General features: G+C 40.6%; 1 protein-coding gene across 3 annotated transcripts in view; it reads right to left on the bottom strand.

Annotated features, from left to right (window-relative positions):
- Positions 1–2347: 2347 nt before the first annotated feature.
- Positions 2348–20358, bottom strand: part of HORMAD2 (HORMA domain containing 2) — a 117127-nt gene continuing 99116 nt past the window's right edge. The window contains exons 11-12 of one of the 3 annotated variants that reach the window (XM_074206320.1): positions 3235–3335; positions 2348–2608 (exon numbers count right to left, since the gene is read on the bottom strand). In XM_074206320.1, coding sequence (XP_074062421.1) covers positions 2572–2608; positions 3235–3335 — 138 coding nt within the window. In that variant the 3' untranslated portion in view covers positions 2348–2571. Of the gene's footprint in view, positions 3336–20358 lie in introns of all 3 variants that reach the window. The other 2 variants (XM_074206321.1, XM_074206323.1) reach the window with 2 other exon arrangements.

Below are 20358 nucleotides of genomic sequence, written 5' to 3'. Positions count from 1 at the left end.
TAAACTTCATCAGATACTCTTTTCTCAAGACTCTGAGATCAGCTACCCCAAAGGAAAGGGACTTTTTTTTGCTGGAGAAGGGAAAGAGAACTTGGTAACAAAAGGCCTTGCACCAGAGAGCAGACTTGCAGGATTTGGTGCAGTGAGGGATTCTGGGCATCTGTTAAGCACTGGGTTTCCCTGATGTGAAGAAGGGCAGAGGAGGATAAGAAAGGGCCCTGAAAGATAAACTCTCACTTCTTCACCATTTTGCTTCTGACTGGTCCTAATTAAACAAATGCTTATTCTTTGGCCAGTCTACCACAGCTCTATACCTGGGCTCATCTCTGCATCTGTGAGTCTCTCAAGTCTTGAACAATTTAATTACCAACAAGCCTACACCTCCTAGTTTAATGGCCGTTATCAATTCAAGGCAGAAAGTATCATTTTTTTTTTAATTGAAACTTCCTACCAGGGTAAATATGGATCAAATTCAGTCTTCTTTTCTGTTCCAATAGATCAGCATCAATCTGGAAATGCTTGCCAGTAGAGAAGCTCAAGCAGGGGAGAGGTGGCCTACCAACTGAAGAAAGGAAGCTGCAGATTCCTGTTCTGGGTGTGAGTCTGGACAAGATAAAATCTCAGAAGTCCTTTCCATCTCTACAATGCCATGACTATAGTCTTGTCTCTTGTGCCCACAACAGTTTAAGTATCATTTTTGACCATTAATGTCCCCTTTTTTTTTTTTAAACTGTATAAACCTGTAGAAATCTCTAACACTCTCTAACACCCATAAGTTTAAACTCATGAATTCACAGTTGATTTTAGGTCCAATTGGAAGAGTGGCACTACATTTTAATACAGATTGGGCTTGCATATGCCTGAAGATGTAGCCAGGACACTGATTAGCATGTTCAACCTTTTCCTGGCAGAGAGGTAAGACAAGTCAAACACTAGAGAGTGACTGAAGATACTAGAAATTAAAATGTGGCTTTCACAGTCTGGATTAAAGGGCTGTGGACAGTCGCCAACCTTACCACCTTCTCTTACCAGCCAAACCAACTTTCTGAAAACAAGAAAAATTCCCAGCTTTCCCCTGCATCACTTTTTAAATCTAAGAACACCTTGATTTCTTCATGTATCATCATTTAAGTTTTTTAATCACTATACTGAATCAAAGGCAGGAGGGGGGGTGAGACATTTGCCTGACTCAGCTCCTTCTTTCCTAGATTGGTATCTGTATTTTAATTTCCTTTCAACTAAAGATCTCTTTCTTCTTGTTGTATATATGAACAATCAACTCCATTAACATTCAGGATAAGCATGAAAGCCTTAAGAGATCAGAAAGAGCTTGGTACATAGTAGGCATTTACTTGTTTGTTAGGTGACTGAAGAGCTCCTGCTGAAGTCATTTTGTCCATGTCATTTAATTCCCCAAATCTGTAGAGATGACTGAGGGTACAAACCATATAGTCATATCAGACATCAGCTTGTTAATGATGGGGAAAAAAAAATCTCAATTTTTTTCCCTATGTTCCCAGTCAAAAGTACATCCCTGTTGTTTCTCCCTTCCATGCTCAAAAAATATAGAGAACAAGATCAGAATATCTGAAATACTATTATATATTGTCTCACATACACTCAATTTGTTGGCATCAATAAAGTAGGCTTTTAGGAGGCTTGGCAGAGAATCAATAACAATCAACATAGAAGTTTTTAGATGATTTCAGATAACAGATTATGACCTACAGGAATCTGTCAATCATGTTTTGGATTTATAGAAATCATAAATAAGAATTGAAAATTGAATTTTCTCATTAATTAGGATGGTTTCCTCCAAAAGTTCAAATTGGTAATGCAGTGCAGGAACTGTAGCTATTTCTATTTAAGATAACTACTCAGGATAAATCATTTGCTTTTACTAGGCTACTAATTAATTTATATAAATGTATTGATAGAAATAAAATGATTCCAGACACAGCTCTGTTAAGAATATAACAATCCCAATGCAGCCTAGGCTTCCTCTCCAAAAGGGTGGGTTGAAAAACCCTCAATGAGTAGGACCAGAGGTGAAGGACAATTGGTCCTCCTTCCAAGTATAGATGATGCAGTGTCTTTGGCCCCACTATTTGCAGATAGTCGGAGGAGGGAAGATGGGTGACCAAGGGGCACTCAATCATCTCCAGATCCAGCCCACCAGAAATCATAGCCTTCTGACAACTGCTAAGCATACCTATGATCCAGAACTCCGAGCAGTATGATTGGCTTTTCCCCTTGGTCTGGATGACCACACATTCCTTAGCACAAGAGATGATTAAACCAAACAACAGCTTGCATTTTGTAAAATTAGCCAGAGACACATTATACATCCAGTGTCTTTTTTTTATTAATTTCAGTATTATATGCACATTCAAAAAGTAAAAAATAACATTTATTTACTTGCTATTCATACAGTATTATTGTTGAACTCTAACAAAATTTCTCTCTAATGAGAAGGGATCAGAGAGCAACCCCTACTGGGTTTAGATAGTCAAACTGAGTTTCTTGTTGAAAGTCACCACACACTGGACCTGGAGATGAAACTTGGGCTCCCTAATTCCTCAAATTTCTGTTCTTGTCTTGAGACTGGCTGGCAGAAGAGAGTCCCAGGTCAGATTTGAGCAACTTTGCAGGAGGGGCACATCTCTGTCTAGAACTTAGTTTGATCATGGCTGAGATCTAAGTTAACTCATAAATCTGATTTACAATAGGCAGAACACACCACACACATCCTTTGCAATTTAATGTGGTGGGAATTCTAGCCAAGAGATCAGGCTTCTGGCCCACAGGTTCCAACAAGTTAAGGCATCTCCTAGTAGTCTAGATGCCTGCCTTTTTCTCTTTTCATAAGGGCAGTTATCACACACACACACACACACACACACACACACACACACACACACACACACAGATACACATACAATAGGGGTTTGTCTACAGCTAAAGCCTGTGGTAACTGTAACCCAAGGCAGTCTTTTGCTGACTTGGTTGCTCTCTGGCCAACTTCCCTTCTCCCAAAATGAACTCAAAGTTAGCCTAACATCATGGCCTTTACCACAGTGGCAAGAGCCTAGAAAGACAAATTAGGAACAGCGTAACTCAAGACCAGCCAAAGGTTTTGGCCACCAAGGCTCCATTTCCTACCCAGAGAATTTATGTTGGTTTGTTGCACAATGAATTCAACAAGACAAAACCAAACTCAAAGAAGGTTTTCACCTTCTATCAGGGATGAAGACATTCATTGGCTCGCTGACTTTCCTCTTCTTCTTCATTGTGGCAGAGCTGTGCTGACTGTCCATGAATTCCAGCCTCTGAATCTGTGGGAATCATCAGAGAGAGATAACATTCAGCAGAGATTTCTGGGAGTACTAAGGCACCAGGCTTTTATCCCTCGAGCTGTGTTAACGGATCCCAACCTGCTTTTCAATGGGCTGGTTGGCTTGGCCCTGCACACTGGTCCTGCTGCCAGGATCAGAGGCTGGCATTGCAAGTTTCAGGAGCTGGAGTCCCCTGGAGGCAGCCAACTTTGGGGACAGTTCTTTGGCTCTCACAAGTGAATTCAGTACAGCCAGCTCTTGAGGGGAGAATTGATTATTGAGGTGTGAAGCCAACAGGGGAGCAATAACGGTCAGGAGAGCTCTGGGGTGCCAAAATGCTTCATGGGGGAAAAGAGCTAGTGATTTTCACACACACATTAGTAGAGCCATCTCGGCTCACCTTTTCAATGAATGAATGAATTTATCACCTTGCTATCTCATCCCTTAGAGCTACCCTTCCCCCACTTTCCCCAATATATAAAGGGGGCATAGACACAGAAGACTGAAGGATGAATCACTACTCACAAGTCTCTTCTCTCACTCTCTTCCACTTTAGGGAAGACTGGGATTTAGAATCCTGCTTCCCTAAAAGCACAGTCAGGTATATTATCTCTCCTTACAATACCCCTTTAGCCAGTCCTTAATCCCTCATCCCAGAAACACTTAGGACACTTACATTTCTGGCCACTAGATGGGAGAAAAGGATTTTCCATGCCCATTTCTCTTCCTCCCATCCACCCCCACTCCCCCCCAACTCCTGGGGAGGGTAGAAAGATAAATTATAAAAAAGATTTTTCCAATGTACTTAGTGGGAGAAGGTTGCCACATATACTAAATCCATAACAATATTCCTTTACTTCTTGGTGACCCAATTTACTACTAGTTCTGATAAGTGATGAAAAAGTAAAGGGGTAGGAACTGGACCTATGAATTCAGTGGGATGTGGAATGCCCAGGTGAGAAAATCCCCTTCATCAATGAAGTTGGGCACCTTTTCTGAATCTTACAGTCTTAGACATAGCAGCCCAGAGAGCTGAAAAGTTAAGAGACTTGCCCAGAGTCACAAAGTATGTGCTTCGGGGGGGAATTTGAATCCAGGTCTTGCTGACTATCCTTCCATTCCGGCACTAAGCCATACAGCTTCCACAGCAATGGAATAAAGCCCTTACATGCATACCAGTATGGACTCAAAAGGCTCAGAGGGATGTTTTGCTCGTTCAAGAATCAGTTTCTCTTTGGTTTTTGAAAGCAATCGGGATAATTGGTCCCAGCAGTTTTATGCCGGCCCTCGGGAACAACCACTCAAATTCACTCTGGCTTAAACCAAAACCTAAACTGTTTAAAACAGTAAAACCCTGAAAAAATAAACAGAACTTCTTATCAAATCACTGGTTTGCTTATGTATGTAAAATTTCAGAATGACCTACTCTGGACAAAATGAAATCAGGCCATACTAAATACAAAACACAAAAACAAACTTCTTTATTGAGAAAATGAATTCGTTTTGGTATGGTTGGATGAAAAGGACATGCCAGAATTCAGCTTGTGTGAAACCTCATTTGGGGATATTTGCTACTCAAATTCAAATCATCCTGCCATTTCTGGGGTAACAAGGACAGATAGGTAGATCTCTGTTTCAAAAGAGGAGCTAGAGTCCTCAAATGACAGGTTAGCTTAATGACTTAAGAGTTTTGCTCTGCTTTATTATTCAGGAAACCAGAATTTGATTGGGAAGCTCAGAAAAGCAAATTTTACCCTGATTACATAAACCACTCCCAAGATGGTGAACCTTGGAAATTGCTTGAAGGTTCAGAAACAGTGCCAAGAAAAGAAGTGATTCCCTGGGGAAATTTTTTTGAGAAGAATCATAGAATTTTACATCTAGAAGGGGACTCAGTTACTACCTACTTCTCATTCATCAATGAAGAAACTGAAACCCAGACAGAGGAGGGAAGTGGGGCTGACTATAATCTACATGACTCAATTAAAATAAGGACTAATGGACACTGGGATCTTCAACAGCTGTAAAAGTCTGTCATTCTTTGGAAATAGTTTTGAACCAATCCAATGCAAAAGAATGTTTGAAAAGCATGCTGTGGAGTGTTGTTAGTACTTCTAATAACTATGCTGGGTGACAGAAGCCACATTTGTAAGGCCAAAGGAAACTGAGTGTTCACATAGCCAGTGAGTCTAGGAGAGTCTAGACTGAAAATGTGGATAATTCAGTCGAAATCAGATGACTGTCTTCTGATGCATCGCTCATTCTATTTAAGGAAAGACAATCTTTTGGGTCATTGTCAGACATTCTACACAAAACAATTACTTAGCTAAACTCTGAAGAATGATGATCTTTTAGCCTATAAATTCTAAAGGAGTTTACTCAAAGGAGTATCTGCAGATGTTTCTGTGAAGAGTCCCAGCAACTCTTTCTGCTTTATGAAGCTGACACCAGGGATTTTCTATTTAGTTCTTATCTATTTGCTAACATAGTCTCCTTCTGAAAAGTACAGGCTTACCTTTAGATCTAAGTGGAAGAGATACATTGCCTTTTGTGGATTTGGAGAAGGCTCTTCCATTTGACCATGGTGTCTGAAATTTTAACTTTGTACAGAATCAGATTCCTCCTTTATAACTGGAGATAGTTGATGGCCTCAAAGGTATATCCCAGTCCTGATATCTCCTGTTCTGAGGCTCCTCCCAGCCCTGACATTCCCTGTTATTTACCCTAATGTGGATAGTCTCAGAAAACTGATTTTTCTCACTTCCTATGCTTAAGATTTATATTTCTTATTTTTTCACTTTTCTACATTCTCATTCTCCCTTTATAATTGTTGCTAGCTCTCCTTAGCAAAAAAATTAGCCCAAGGAAGACAGATCAGTAGCAGGGCATAAGAGTAATTGAAGTCACAAGCCTCTCCTTGGAAAAAAGTTTTAAAATCTGGAAGAAAGACAACTTACTTCTTCAACAAGCTTTCCACTACCTAACAAAAGTAAGGAGTCATTGATTATAGTTTAGCAGCCACTCTAGATAATCCAAGCCAAGAGCAGCCATCTTTTCATGTGTTCAGAAATCGACAGAGAGGTGGTCCTCCTAAATGTTTTCCAATCACAGTTATTGTAATGACAACTCAATCATCAATCCAAGTCCAGGAGGATGACACTTAGCAGCATCCAGTTATAGTTTTTTCCCACTAAAAATTATAGGCAGGCTGCATTTTGATTTGTAGCGTGATCAATGGACACCTGCGATTTAAGGTAACAGAAGTCTTCCTCTTTTCTCCTCTCCCCAGGCAGCATGGGAATGTTAAAAAGAGATGCATTTTCCTCAACAGATAAAGAAACATTTAAGAGCGTGCCTCTCTCCAGTCAGCTAGCAGCTCTGTTCAGAGGCTGCTATTGGTTACACTCATATTTACTGCACAGTTGTGTTTTTTACTCTGATCTGTTTGTCTGCCTCTAGCTACTTGTGATGAAAGCTTGATTGTGAAATGAGTTCCTTTCCTCAAAGTTGGAAAGCTGATGAAGGAAAATGCTTTGAGGTTGGCTTGCCTTACCATTTAATGGCCTAAAAATATGATTCGATGTTTAAGGGGATTTTCAAATCTATTTTAAACATATTCATTATTTTCTCACTTTCAAGTGCTAGGTGATTCTGTGTGAACCCATATCTGTAGCAACCCAGATATGTAGAGGTTAAAACTTTAAAAGAGAAAAACAAAGAAAAACCCACAACAAAAATAATGATAGAAATGAAAAGGGTTTTTTATCTACTCTGGCATGAGTAGAGGAAATCTACAGGCAATGACATGATGGTGTCACTAGATGTACCCCACTTGACACAGGCTTGCTGATTCTTCAAAAAGGAGATGTAAAGATAAAGAAAGCAGCTATACGATCGGTCATGTAATACGCTGATTCTCACAGACCTGGTATGTAGGTCACTGGCTAGAATGAGATAGTAGATACAAAAAATCAGCTTGCCTTTAGATTAATTAGAGAAATTGTTACATAGAGAAATGTGCCCCCTGCCCACCGCCATCAATATCACACTAGTATGAAACTAATTCAACGGAACATGCACTTATTAAGCACCTATTGTGTACTAGCCCCTGAAGATTCAAAGTAAGAAATGAAATAATCTCTCCTTTCCAAGAACTCATACACTCTACTGCCTAACCTAAATGAAGGACCTCTACTATTATTAACCACTCCCCAAATCACTTTTCTGCACAGTGAACTCCACAGAAACACAGGACTAAAGAGACTTGGCTCACTTACTGAAATACTTCCTTCCCAACAGGGTAAAGTTCATTCATTTCATTTCCAAGAAGTCCAATTTTCACTTTAAATCAACACCAAATTCACTCGAAAAAGATCAAAGAAATGAAAACCCTTATAAGATGAAAACTGATCATGGGAAAGGGTTAAGTTTTACTTCAGGTTTCAATTTGACAGAATGAGTCTGGAATACCATCTAGGAGGGTCTCCCTCCCTTTGGGAGTACATAGTGTCTCCATCCAGGTCTTCTCATACTGGACCAACTCTTCTTTTTTAAATTTATTTATTTTTTATTAAAGATATTATTTGAGTTTTACAATTTTGCCCCCAATCTTACTTCCCTCCCCCCCACCCCACCCCCACCCCCATGGAAAGCAATCTGTCAGTCTTTACTTTGTTTCCATGTTGTACATTGATCCACATTGAGTGTGATGAGAGAGAAATCATATCCTTAAGGAAGTGACAAGAAGTCTAAGAGATAACAAGATCAGACAATAAGATTTTTTTTTCTAAATTAAAGGGAATAGTCCTTGGTCTTTGTTCAAACTCCACGGCTCTTTATCTGGATATAGATGGCACTCTCCTTTGCAGACAGCCCAAAGTTGTTCCCGATTGTTATACTGATGGAATGTGCAAGTCCTTCAAGGTTGATCATCACCCCCATGTTGCTGTTAGGGTGTACAGTGTTCTTCTGGTTCTGCTCATCTCACTCAGCATCAGTTCATGCAAATCCCTCCAGGCTTCCCTGAAATCCCATCCCTCCTGGTTTCTAACAGAACAAACAGTGTTCCATGACATACATATACCACAGTTTGCTAAGCCATTCCCCAGTTGAAGGACATTTACTTGATTTCTAATTCTTTGCCACCACAAACAGGGCTGCTATAAATATTTTTGTACAAGTGATGTTTTTACCCTTTTTTCATCATCTCTTCAGGGTATAGACCTAGTAGTGGTATTGCTGGGTCAAAGGGTATGCACATTTTTGTTGCCCTTTAGGTGTAGTTACAAAATAGCTCTCCAGAAAGGTTAGATGAGTTCACAGCTCCACCAACAGTGTAATAGTTGGACCAACTATTCTTATAGTCACACCCAGTACCCAGTGCTTTGAGGCAAGTGGAATGCATGGGTTTTCCCTCTTGAGCATGACCAGCTCAACCTGACCAGCTCCAGGTCTATATCCCTCTGACAGCAGTCCTTATGCTGTCCTTCCTCCCTAGTCCTCATTAGTAATGTGCTACCACTGTGTAGGCCTTTCATCACCACCTTCCATTCTTTGGTGCCTGTGCTCTTCCACAAGTCAAAGCTGCCAAGCATCAAGAAAAGAAGTATGAGGATGTTAAGAAGATGGACCTGAGTTTCAAGGGGCTCCTGGGGCCATTAAAAAGAATTGGAGATTGAAGGGATGTCCATCAATTGGGAATGACTGAACAAGTTATGGTATTTGAATGCAATAGAATACTATTGTTCTGTAAGAAATCATGAGTGGTTGGACTTTAGAGAGCATGAAAACAATTACATGAACTGATGCTGAGTGAAGGGAGTAGAACCAGGAGAACACTGTACACATTAACAACAACATTGTTAACAACTCTTCTCTGCAGTTCAGAGATGGACAACCCTGAGAGACTTGCTATAGACAATGCCATTCACATCCAGAGCAGGGGGAAAAAACTACAGAGTCTAAATGCATGCTATGTTCACCTTTTTAAATTGTTCTTGAGGAGGCTAGGTGGCGAAGTGGATAAAGCACCGGCCCTGGAGTCAGGAGTACCTGGGTTCAAATCCAGTCTCAGACACTTAATAATTACCTAGCTTTGTGGCCTTGAGCAAGCCAATTAACCCCGGTTGCCTTACAAAAAAACCCCCAAAAACATTCTTAATGTTTTTCCTTCCTTTCTCGGGTTTTTTTCTTTCCCTTTAGTTCTAATTCTTCTTTAGTTTTAATTTTTCTTTCACAACATGACTAATATGTAAATATATTAAGCACAAATGTTCATGTACAACTTTTACCAGACTGCTCATAACCATGGGGAGGGGGTTGGGAAGGGAGGATGGTAGAAATAAGTAAAACTCATAAATTTGCAAATGGATAAATGTTGAAAAACTACCATTGCATGAAATTGGAAAAATAAAATAAAATTTCAATTAAAAAGCAAAACAAAAAAATAGAAGAAAATAAAAGCAAAAGCCATCTTGCCTATTCCTCTCTTCTTCTGTTTTCAATTCTGGGTCTATTTTATTCACCAATTATTTCAGGAACATGAACTTTATTTTTATACAAGTGCTCAGCATTAAATGAAGCATTTTTCTAACCTTTATAAATATGGATTTTTTTATAACAGCAGGAAGACTTTTGGAAGATGTCAATTTGGTCTGATGTAGGCCATTCCTGCTTCTTCTTCATCTGCTTTCATTCTGAGTGAACTACTGGCTTTCTTGCTACAGGCACCAAGTTTTTCTTTCCATTTGGCTTCTCCATTTGCAGTAAATGATCACATTAACTTCTTCAAAGGTTTTCTTTTTTAAATCAAATTTTTAATAAGCACCTGCTGTATGCTCTGCTAGGCAGCAATGCTGCCAAGATATAAAATGTCCTGTTCTATTATTTCCCCCAAGAAGTCAATATTCCAAACTAAACAGAGGAGTGAGTCACATACAAATAAAGATGCTCCAAGGGAAAATGTAATAGGAGCAAAGTAGAAATCTAGGTGAAATACCCAAGGAAAACAAGAGAAAGGAGAGATGAATTGAACACATCTGGGAAGGTTTCCTACAGAAAGAGTTGGCACCTGAGTTGGTCAATGATGAAGGAGGATAATTTCAACAGAAGACAACAAACAGAAAAACTTAGTTTGGTGAAAAGAGGGCTAGACCTTGAATCAAAAGAGCTGGATTTGAATCCTGATTCTGAGACTTATTGTGTAAACTTGGCCAAGTTCTCTTACTTCTTTAGGCCTCAGTTTATTCATCTGTAGAATGAGGGGGTTGAATTAGATTATCTTTAAAAGCATCTATCTTCCCACTCCAGATCCTATGAACTTTGTATATTCCTAAGAAGTGTTGATGCCCTTTAAATCATGCAAAAATCAATCTGTTGTTTACTTTAAATGTTTTACTGATTTAGGACCAGGTGTGTCCATAGGAAACACATCTAAAGAATTTAAATAGCTAGAGACTCACTGGAAGGACCAACCTTATCGAAAGCAGATTAGAAGTTGGTTTATTGAGGGTACGATTTGTGGGACCCAGAAAGGCTCTCATTCTTCCAAAATACCAACCTCCCTCTGACATGCATAAGTGGCTCCTATTTTCCTAAAAGAGGGGACAGGGAAAGTACAACAAGACCAAAGATGTGAGAATTGGAATGGTGTAGCCCAAGCAAGGAACCCAAATACTTGCTTCAGGTCCATTTCATGGGTTTGGATATGGTAGATCTTAGTTGTCCATCTAACTTATCAGAATTTTCACAGTTGCCTATGCTACATGGAAGTCTAGGTATATGGTTTATTAGACCAAAAGAAGACTCATTCTATAGTCTTGAAAATCATTTTTTAAAATCTTTTGGAACCATCAGTGAAAGAAAAACCAAAGACAAAAACCTTCCTTGGACAACTAAAGCCATAGATAGAGAACACTCTCTCCAATGCTCATCCTTCATCTGTTTAAGCAAAGAAACATCTCCAAAATTTTTTCCTAGAATCTATCTCCTAAAACAGCAGGGCCAGTCTTTTTGACTGGACTTTTTTCCTCTGCCTTTCAGGTGTCTTAATCAATCTTCTCTGTCCTTTAACCCTTTCTGGGATGCCATGTCTTCTTTTTACTGTCCTAACCATAACAAGAACGAGCAAAGTGGAATTCCAAGTGCCATGAATTTATTTTCTTAAAAGAATTAATATTGTTTAATGTAAGCAGCAGAGGAGTTTATACTACAAACATACAGTTGAGTTATATAGCTGAAGCACACCATACTGTACATATTTTCCAACCTATAAATATTTTCCATGCTGTGGTAGAACTAGAGTTTCCAATGAAACAATATTTCTTTATAAATGCAGCCCTGTCTCCAAATCCGCTGGGTTGCTTAAGCCCATCAGAATACTGTGGGTATCCCAAGGCCTCTAGCCAGTCTTTCTATTCTCTAAAGTACCTGAGGTTTTCAGAAGCCAGCATCCAAAGACAATGCCACGGTGCTTCCAGGGGAAGGAAGAGTTTTTCTGATTTTTCATTTCTTATTTTTTTTCTGTCAGTTGAAGTGACTTGGAAATATTGAGCCCAAAGGGAAAAAAATCAGGAGACCATAACAGTGAGTCTATCAAGTAGCAGAAGGATAAGACCTGCGCTGCTAGGCAGAACTCAGAGTAAGGGAAAAACATGTCAAGGAAAACCTCCCAAGGTTCCCAGCTACCCCCATGGACAGAGCTGCCTCACAGAGTATCAACTTTCCCTATGCTTGAATTCATCAAGTAAAGTCAATATGTGTTTGCCAATCATCTACTAAGTGCTAGGGATATAAATGTCCAACCAGGCCCTGACCTCAAGGAGCCCCCAGTCTAAGGCAATCGAGTCTAAACAAACAAAATCCATAAAGGCTAACTGGTAGATAATCTCAGAGGGAAGGCACTCTTGTTAAGGGGAGTGTCAGGATAGGCTTCATGTCAAAAGTGAGATTTTAAGTGAGACTTGAGGGAAGTCAAGGAAGCCAGGAAATGAGATGAAGAGGAAGAGAGTTTCAGACATGCCAGACAATCAGAGAAAATGGCCAGGGATGGGAGACAAAGTGTTTGGTGTGAGGAACATCAAGAAAGCCAGTCACTGACTTGGAGAGGTAGGAAGGTGGAAGAAGAGAATACTCTCAGACCCTCAGGCTCCCAACCTAGAAGTCATCCTCAGTTCTTCACTATTTCTCCCTGACCACAGTCAATCTGTCACCAAGGAAGGTCTGTTGATTTCCCCTCTGCAACCTATCTGAAGCACCCTCTTCTCTATTCTGCCCCTGGTGCAACCCCTCACCACCTCATGTCTGGATTACTACTACCAGAGGATCTGCCTGCTCTCCAGTCCATCCTCAATCAGTCACTAAAGGGTCTTTCTGACCATATCACTCCCCTACTCGAAAAACTCCAGGAGCTCCCAATGGTCTCCAAGATCAAGGAAAAAAAAACTCTGGAATTCAAAACCTTCCTAATCTGGCCCCCTCCTGATTTTCAGTCTTCTTACTCCTCACCCTCTAATACATTCTCTTTACTCCAGAAACATCAGACTTGCACCATTTTCTCTGACTTGCTGCTCTCCCTTCTCATCCCTGCTTCCTAGCTTCCATGACACCATTCAAGTCTCACCTTAAGTCCCAGTTTCTATAGGAAGCCTTTCCCAATTCCTCTTAGTTTTAGTATCTTCTCTCTGTTTTTTCCAGGTTATTCCATCTAGGTCTTGTTTGGACATATTTGTTTTCCCTCCTTGAGGGCAGGGCCTGGCTTTGGTCTTTCTTTGTAACCTTAGTATTTAGCACAGAACCTAAGCATCATAGTAGGTGCTTAATAAATGATTATTGATTAACTAACTGAAAGGGTAGGAGTAGTTGGGAACCAAGTTATGAAGGACTTTTAATTATAGACAGATTTGACATTTATTCTGAAGGGTGTAGGGAAGTTTATAAAATAGTGTTCTCTATTCAGACCTATATTTAAGAAACACCCATTTGCCAAGTATGCAAAGTCTGGCATGGAGGGAGACTTGAGGCAGCAGCTATTAGAAACGTTGAAACATGAGGCAAGGCAGGGGGGAGTGTTACATCAGGGTTCTGGTAGCATCAGAAGAGAAAAGGGGAGTACTGGAAGCTGTTACAAAGTTCATACAAATACTAGGTAGTTCCATGGCTTGTCCCTCCTACCTCCACATAAAACCCTCTGTCACAGCTTGCTCCAGTTCAGAAGCCTTCAGAGGCTCCCTAGTCCTGCTAAAATAAAACCCAGACCCCTTGACTGATCATTAAGGCCTTTTACAACCTGGTTTTAACTTCTCTTTCCCTTTGAGTGCCAGGCACTTTACTAAGAGCTCAGGTCAAAAGGACAAAAAAGGAGCTGCCCCTTTCCCTGAGGTGTTTGCCTCAGCAGACCCTCCCCCACCTGTCCTGGGATGCCCTCCCTCCTCATTGCCAACTTTTAGCATCCTCCTCCTCCTCAAGGTCCAGCTCAGCTGCTGCCTTTTCTGGAAAGCTTTTGTGAAGACCTAGATTCCTAAAATGTACTTTTCTGGCTCCCTCCTGTGGTCCCACTATACTCTACCTCTTAACATTCCTCTCTATGTACATCATATTCCCTCCCAGCCCCAGGAGACCAAGTTCTTTGGAGGGCCAAAATTAGAAGTTCCATCTTTGGATGCCCAGGACCTAGCATGGTGCCAACTGAATTGAAATTAATCCAGTATCACTAATTACACAGAAAAATTTCCTGCAAAAAGTGCTGATTATCTGGGAACTGGCCTTTCCATGCTTCTTATCTTTGTGAATATTGAATTAATTAGGGATAAAGGAGGGGGTAAATTGTGGTCATCTCCTTTTGAAGAGTTGGATTGATTCATATTTCCCCATATTTCTCCAAGAAGTTCTCTCTGTGGTACTTAGTTTATTGGTGGGGGATGTTTCTGTGAGTGACAGGACCTGCTAGCTGCTTTGGGTAATCAGCATCCTTTCTATGCTGTGCCGTGATGCAGGCCACAATCCAAGTCAACTTGCCCAGCCCAGGCTTACCACATGAGGTCTAATCAGTTTCAAGGACTTTTTTCCCATTCTCCTATCTGTCAAGTATCCTCACTCTTCCCACATCAGGAACATATCTTTCTCGATTGTACATTTAAGATGACATCCTTAACATTAATCCTCTGTCATAATGTATCACTTGTCATTCTTACAGCTAGGTGGCACTGCAGTGCATAGTGTGCTAGGCCCAGTTTCAGGAAGACCTAAGTTCAAATTCAGCCTCAGACACTTACTAGCTGTGTGACCCCAGGAAAGTCACTTAAGCATGTTGGCCTCAGTTTCCTCATCTGTAAAATGAACTGGATAAGAAAATAACAAACTAGTCCAGTATCTATGACCCCCCAAAAAAACCAAATGGGGTCATGAAGAGTCAGATACAACTGAAACAACTAAACAACCACAATAAACAAGTTGCTCACTCCTTTGGGGTGATCTCAACTTTAATTCTTTGGAGAATACAGTATTCTATGAATCACTGCTCTACAACATCAACATAGAAATACTACTATTCAAAAAAGTAGGATTTTTTGCAGAGATTTCCTAATTTGGGAACCACGAACTTGAGTTTTAAAATATGTTGATATCTGCATTTCAGTAGAATTAATTTCTTTGGTAATATCTTATGCTTTCCCAAACATCATCTTGAGAAGGGTCAATAAGTTTCACCAGATTGCCAAAAAAGATTAAGTAAGAACTCCTGTTTTGTGGAGAAGTTAGAGATCATTACAGAAATTGAGCAATCCAACTCAATGGTACATTTGCAGCAACCATCCAAGATACATACATCCTAACGGACAAGTTCTGTAGGTTGTCAATTCAAATGCCCATTATAATCTAGACACTGGGTAGGGTCACCCACATAAATGGATAAAGAAGCATTACATGAGTGCCCACCAACAGTATTTACTTTTCCTTTCTAGTCGCAAAGTTCTTGAATCTTCAAACTGTTAGACAGTGAACCGCAGATCAAACATGGACCCTCTAATCAAGAGATCCAAGTGTGATCTGCTTCTATGTGACTTTATTCAAGTCTTTTCTTGCCCTCTTTAGGCTTCAGTTCTCTCCTCTGCAAAATGGGGGACTGAGTGGATGATATGTAAGGTTCCTTTTGGAGCTAGGTCCTCTAGAGAGTTCCCTTCCATATTCTTGATGAGTATAGGGTTACATGGAAGAAATATCTATAGGATAGGAGGTTAAAGCCCAGGCTATATGTTTAATGGCTTCCAAAGTCTGAATTAAGAATGTGGGAAATGCTGCAAGGACAGATACTGCACTGGCACTGAAAATACTAGTCTATAAACCAAAACATGGGATTCTCATATCTGAAAGTTCAAATTGGACATTAACATTAGTCCAAATGAATTGTGGAATTTTCATTAAGTTAAAGACCTTATCATCAGAATTACTCATTTCCCCCAGCAATTTTCATTGTCAGATTATAGTCATCACAGGGCTGATGAAAAGAGGGAGGATCCCTTTTTCCTAACACTGTTTCTGTTTCACTTCAAACTCTAGTCTCACTTTTTGGTGTGCCTTTAATAGGCATGAGGGAAATTAGACTAAGTTGAGGGAAACATTGGTTTGAAAATGTTTACCTTAGATTTGGAAAAGGAAAAAAAATCAGTCAAATATTCAGGGTGCTTACATTCTAGTACTGCTTAAAAAAGGCATTTCTGTCCAAACTGAAATTTATCCTCCCAAATCCCACCCAAGAAGCAATTAATATACTTGAAAAAGTCTGGCTCTTTTCCTATAGAGAAGGAGCATGGTATGTTGGTGAAATGGAGAATCAGAGGCGTCCATCTCTGACTTGCTGGGTGATCGCAAGCAAGCCCTTTACTCTCTCTGTCTAAGTTTCCACCACCATAAAAAATGGGGATAATAATATTTGCCATGTACCTCACAGGGATGTTTTGAGGATTAATGACATAATGTCTGTAAAGAGGTTGGAGTTCCTTGGAAAAAAGACACTACATAAATATAAAGTAGTCTTATATTTAGGCTTTGCCCAAAATGAGAGACCTGGTTTCTCTCTGCTCATGAGGTCATCAGAGATTTTGTGAAATGTACTCCAACACCTACAGCCTTGAACCTTGGTGGTGATATTGTAGACGTCTGAAAAAGCTCCTCAGACCCACCTGGTCAAAGAGATGACCGAGGGTCTGTTCTCTTCATCATGGATGCTCAAGGGTCTAGGGGATAGTGCTTGACGTCTAAAAAGAATAACTTTTGGACAGAGCACTGTAATGGCTCTTTGGGCTTCCAAGGAATGCAGTGGGATATTCTTGGAATGTTTTGGCTTAAAATGAATCAAAAGTCCAGTCATTTTTTGGATTAGTATTGAAAAGCTAAATTTGCCTTCAGACAAAGAAAATTTGAATTTGGGGGTAGGAATGGGAAAAGCTATTTCTGGGAATAGGAAGTTCATATCTGGAATTTGTGCCCCTTTTATCTTGAGGTAGTTGCAGTATGCAGATAGTTGAGTACTTTGAATGGCAATATCCTAATTCCTAATTAAAATGTAAGAAGGGAGCAAATTCTGATGATCTTGGGAAGTTTTCAGAGATAGCAAAGGAACATGGAGAGATTCTTGTGATAGCAGAAACATAATAAATAAAAGACAAAATATTATTGGCTAAAACAGCATCTACATTTAAAAATAAAATCAGTAAAATTTATACATTGAGCCCTAAGTGTCCCCAAACAGCTCTCATCAAGAAGTGTATTGTGAACTCAGTACTTTCAGGATTCTAGAAGGCACAGTGGATAGAGTACTGGCCCAGGAGTCAGGCAGACCTGAGTTCAAATTTGGCCTCAGACACTTGACCTTGTCAAGCTGTGTGACCTTGGGCAAGTCACTTAACCCCAGTTGCCTCACATCCATGGCAATCTCCAGTTTGTTCTGATTCATAATTGGCCACTGGGCCCAGATGACTCCAGAGAAGAAAGTAAGACTGGTAATTTAGCAACCTCTCCCCACCACACACTCAAAACCAGTTCATGTGTACAATGGTCATGGCATCACCTCCTCAATGTCATAGTCTTCTTCGAGAACAAAGGACAAACAACAATCTAAAAGTATCCACCACTGATTCTGATGCTATGACCATGAAACACTAAAATAATGGGCTAGAAAGTGAAAAATTTAGGCAATAAATTTTTTAAAATATTTTTGTTCAGATGCTTTGGCCCACAGATGAGCTTTTCTTTCTAAAGGAGCTCATTTTCCCCACTGACTGTTGTTTTTGAACACCCAAATATTGTTTTTCTGGAGAAACCACAGTCATTCTAGCTCGTAACAGCTATACTAATGAGTTAGTAAGCAGATTTTAAGGAAAAACATGACTCGAGGAAAACATACACATTTTATAAGACCTTTTTTAGTGGGAAAGTATACATTTGATCGACAAATATTTCAAGAAAGATACATTTACTGTGTCTGCATCTATGAACGGGCCCTTCCTGACTGTCAAGACCTATAAAGAGCTCCCACAAATATTTGATTTCTTTAAAGTTTCTGACTTAGACGTGTGCTCTGGTCTAGCCAGAGACAACATTCAACTGAAAGTGCTGACTTTCAATATTTCAGTCTCCTTACTGATGAATCAGTCAACATATCACAAAAGGCAAAAACAACCCCTTCCCTCAGCAAGTGGCAGGCATGAGTAATCAACATACAGAGTGAGAGGGAAATTGGGTCTGGGGTTCCTCTGACAGAGGAAGCTTCAAGGGAAGGAAACTTTCTCTCCAAAAAGTAGGTCCAGTCAGTTTGACTTGGAGCATTGCTGAGAGCCAGGAGAGGGCCAAAAGGTCATTGAGGTGGAACTTGAACCTGGATCCTTCTGTTCAGGGCTCCCCCTACTTAGAGGGAAGGCCATCTCTAAGAGCCACTTGCTGCTGGGAGACCAGGAAAAGCTCCTACAGAACCTAGGACATAGGCTGAGTCTGGAAGGGAGCCGGGGATTTGAAGAGGTGTAAACAATGTATGTGGAAATACTTCAAGGTGCTTTAAAGTGACATACTTCTTGTTGCTAATAATAATAAACATAAACAAGAGCAGCACTGAAGGTTCTGCGCTATCATTCAGGATATGCTTGTCCCCGGAGCAGATCGGGCCACGCTACAACTCAGCAGCAACCTCACCAGGGGCCTGTGGCCAGTCTGAATGCAGGTCATCCATCCACACCAGAGAATGAAGAACCTGCCCCAAGGCTCAGCCTAGATAGGCTAGCTTCTAGGTAAGGGCCCTGCTCAGGCTCAGCCCTTCCAAATCATTCTTGTCATATAGACCCTGTTTTTCATAACAACCTTGACTATGGGACAAGCCTCTCTCCTGCTTATTTTCTGTTTATTTGCAAAGATGGGTAAGATAGGATTATATCAATTGTATTATATCAAGCATCTGATTGTCCAGATATTAGATGTGAAAGTTGTAATATAGTGGTGATGATGAAAGGGGTGGATGAAATCATTTCCCACACTTGGTACCATAGAAAACAGTATCCACTCTGGACTCAAGAGGCTGGTCCTTTAAAGAAGAACCTTATCGAGCATTGGTGAGAGAAGGAAGGAGGAAAACAAGCATTTATTAAAGGCCTCCCCTGGGGCAGGTCGTGTGCTATGCACATCAAAATTATTGTCTCATTTTATTCTCTCAACAAGGTAGATATCATCATTATCTTCACTTTCCAGCTGAAAACCTGAGGCAGACACAGAGTAAGGGACCTGTCCAGGGTCATTCTGCTACTAATGTCTGAGGCTAGATTTGAACTCTGGCTTCCTTTAGTGACTGACAGAAAGGATGGTAATATGTCTTTATTATTGTCAGGACTAAGGAAGCTCAGAAGAGGAAAGAGTGGGTCAGAGAAGAGAACGTCTCCTGTTGGGGACATGTTAGGATGTCCAGCTTGTCTAAAATATGGCAGCTTACAATTTGAAGATAAACACACACGTTTATGTACATTGATGGATCTCTGCCTAGAGATGAGCACTGAACTCCAGGTAGAAGGTTAGTTCATCCAGAGTGGGGAGAGAAAAGCAGAAGGTTCAGTCCAGAGCACAGTGAGGCAAGAGGGGATGAGGGAAAGGGGGGGGGGGGTCTGGAAGAGGATCCAGCAAAGGAAACTTAGAGAAACTGGGCAGACAGATAGGCCAGTCCAGAGAAAGTGACATCACAGAAACAAGTAGGCAAGTCCCTTCACCTCTTTAGACTGAGATCCTTCATCTGTACAATAAGAGGCAGATAACCATAGACAGATGAGGCTCCTTCCAGGTTCCTGGGAGTCTGACCTGGACGCATCAGAGATGGAAAGCGAAACTTGCTGTTATGAGGAAGGAAAGGGAAAAAAACCCATTGTTTTGGTCTTTCAAAGAAAATACTATTGTTGCCTGTTTTGTGACCATGCACTTAAATCCATCCTCATATTTCTGGAAATGGGATAAAAAAGAAGCCCATAAATTCCCTTCTGGGGAGAGTTAGAGCTTTCGATGATGTTGAAGAAACAGAAAAGGAAGGGAAGAGAGCCCTCTTCCTGTCACCGAGGCTGACTACAGGCATTTTTGACAGGAGTAACTGCAAAGCCCATCAGAACCCCAGAATGTTAAACGGTAATGGAGTGGAGAGATCTAGACCAATGTAACTGGCCACCTCAAGCTCCTGTCCCTTCTCTCACCTTTATCTCCTAAACTTCTCCAGTTTCCTCTACCTTTGCAGCCTTAACTTCCACACCCAACACACAGATGTTCAAGGCCTTAAAATGCTACTTCTGTTTCCCCAGGGAAGGCCACAGTGGAGAAGGCCAGATCTGGAGTCTTGAAAACCAGAGCTAAATCCTGCCTCAGACTCTTACTAGCTGGGTGAACCTGGGAAAACCACTTCATCTCTGCTTGCCTCAGTTTCCTTAAAAATAAAATCGGGACCATGATAGCCCCTACTTCCCAGGGAAGCTGTGAGTTCTGATGAGACAATGATTATAAAACAACATCA

This window comes from Macrotis lagotis, chromosome X, assembly GCF_037893015.1.
Source record: "Macrotis lagotis isolate mMagLag1 chromosome X, bilby.v1.9.chrom.fasta, whole genome shotgun sequence".
NCBI lineage: Eukaryota > Metazoa > Chordata > Mammalia > Peramelemorphia > Peramelidae > Macrotis > Macrotis lagotis.
The sequence above is the reverse complement of the archived record's forward strand: the minus strand, read 5'-3'. Positions and strand labels throughout refer to the sequence as shown.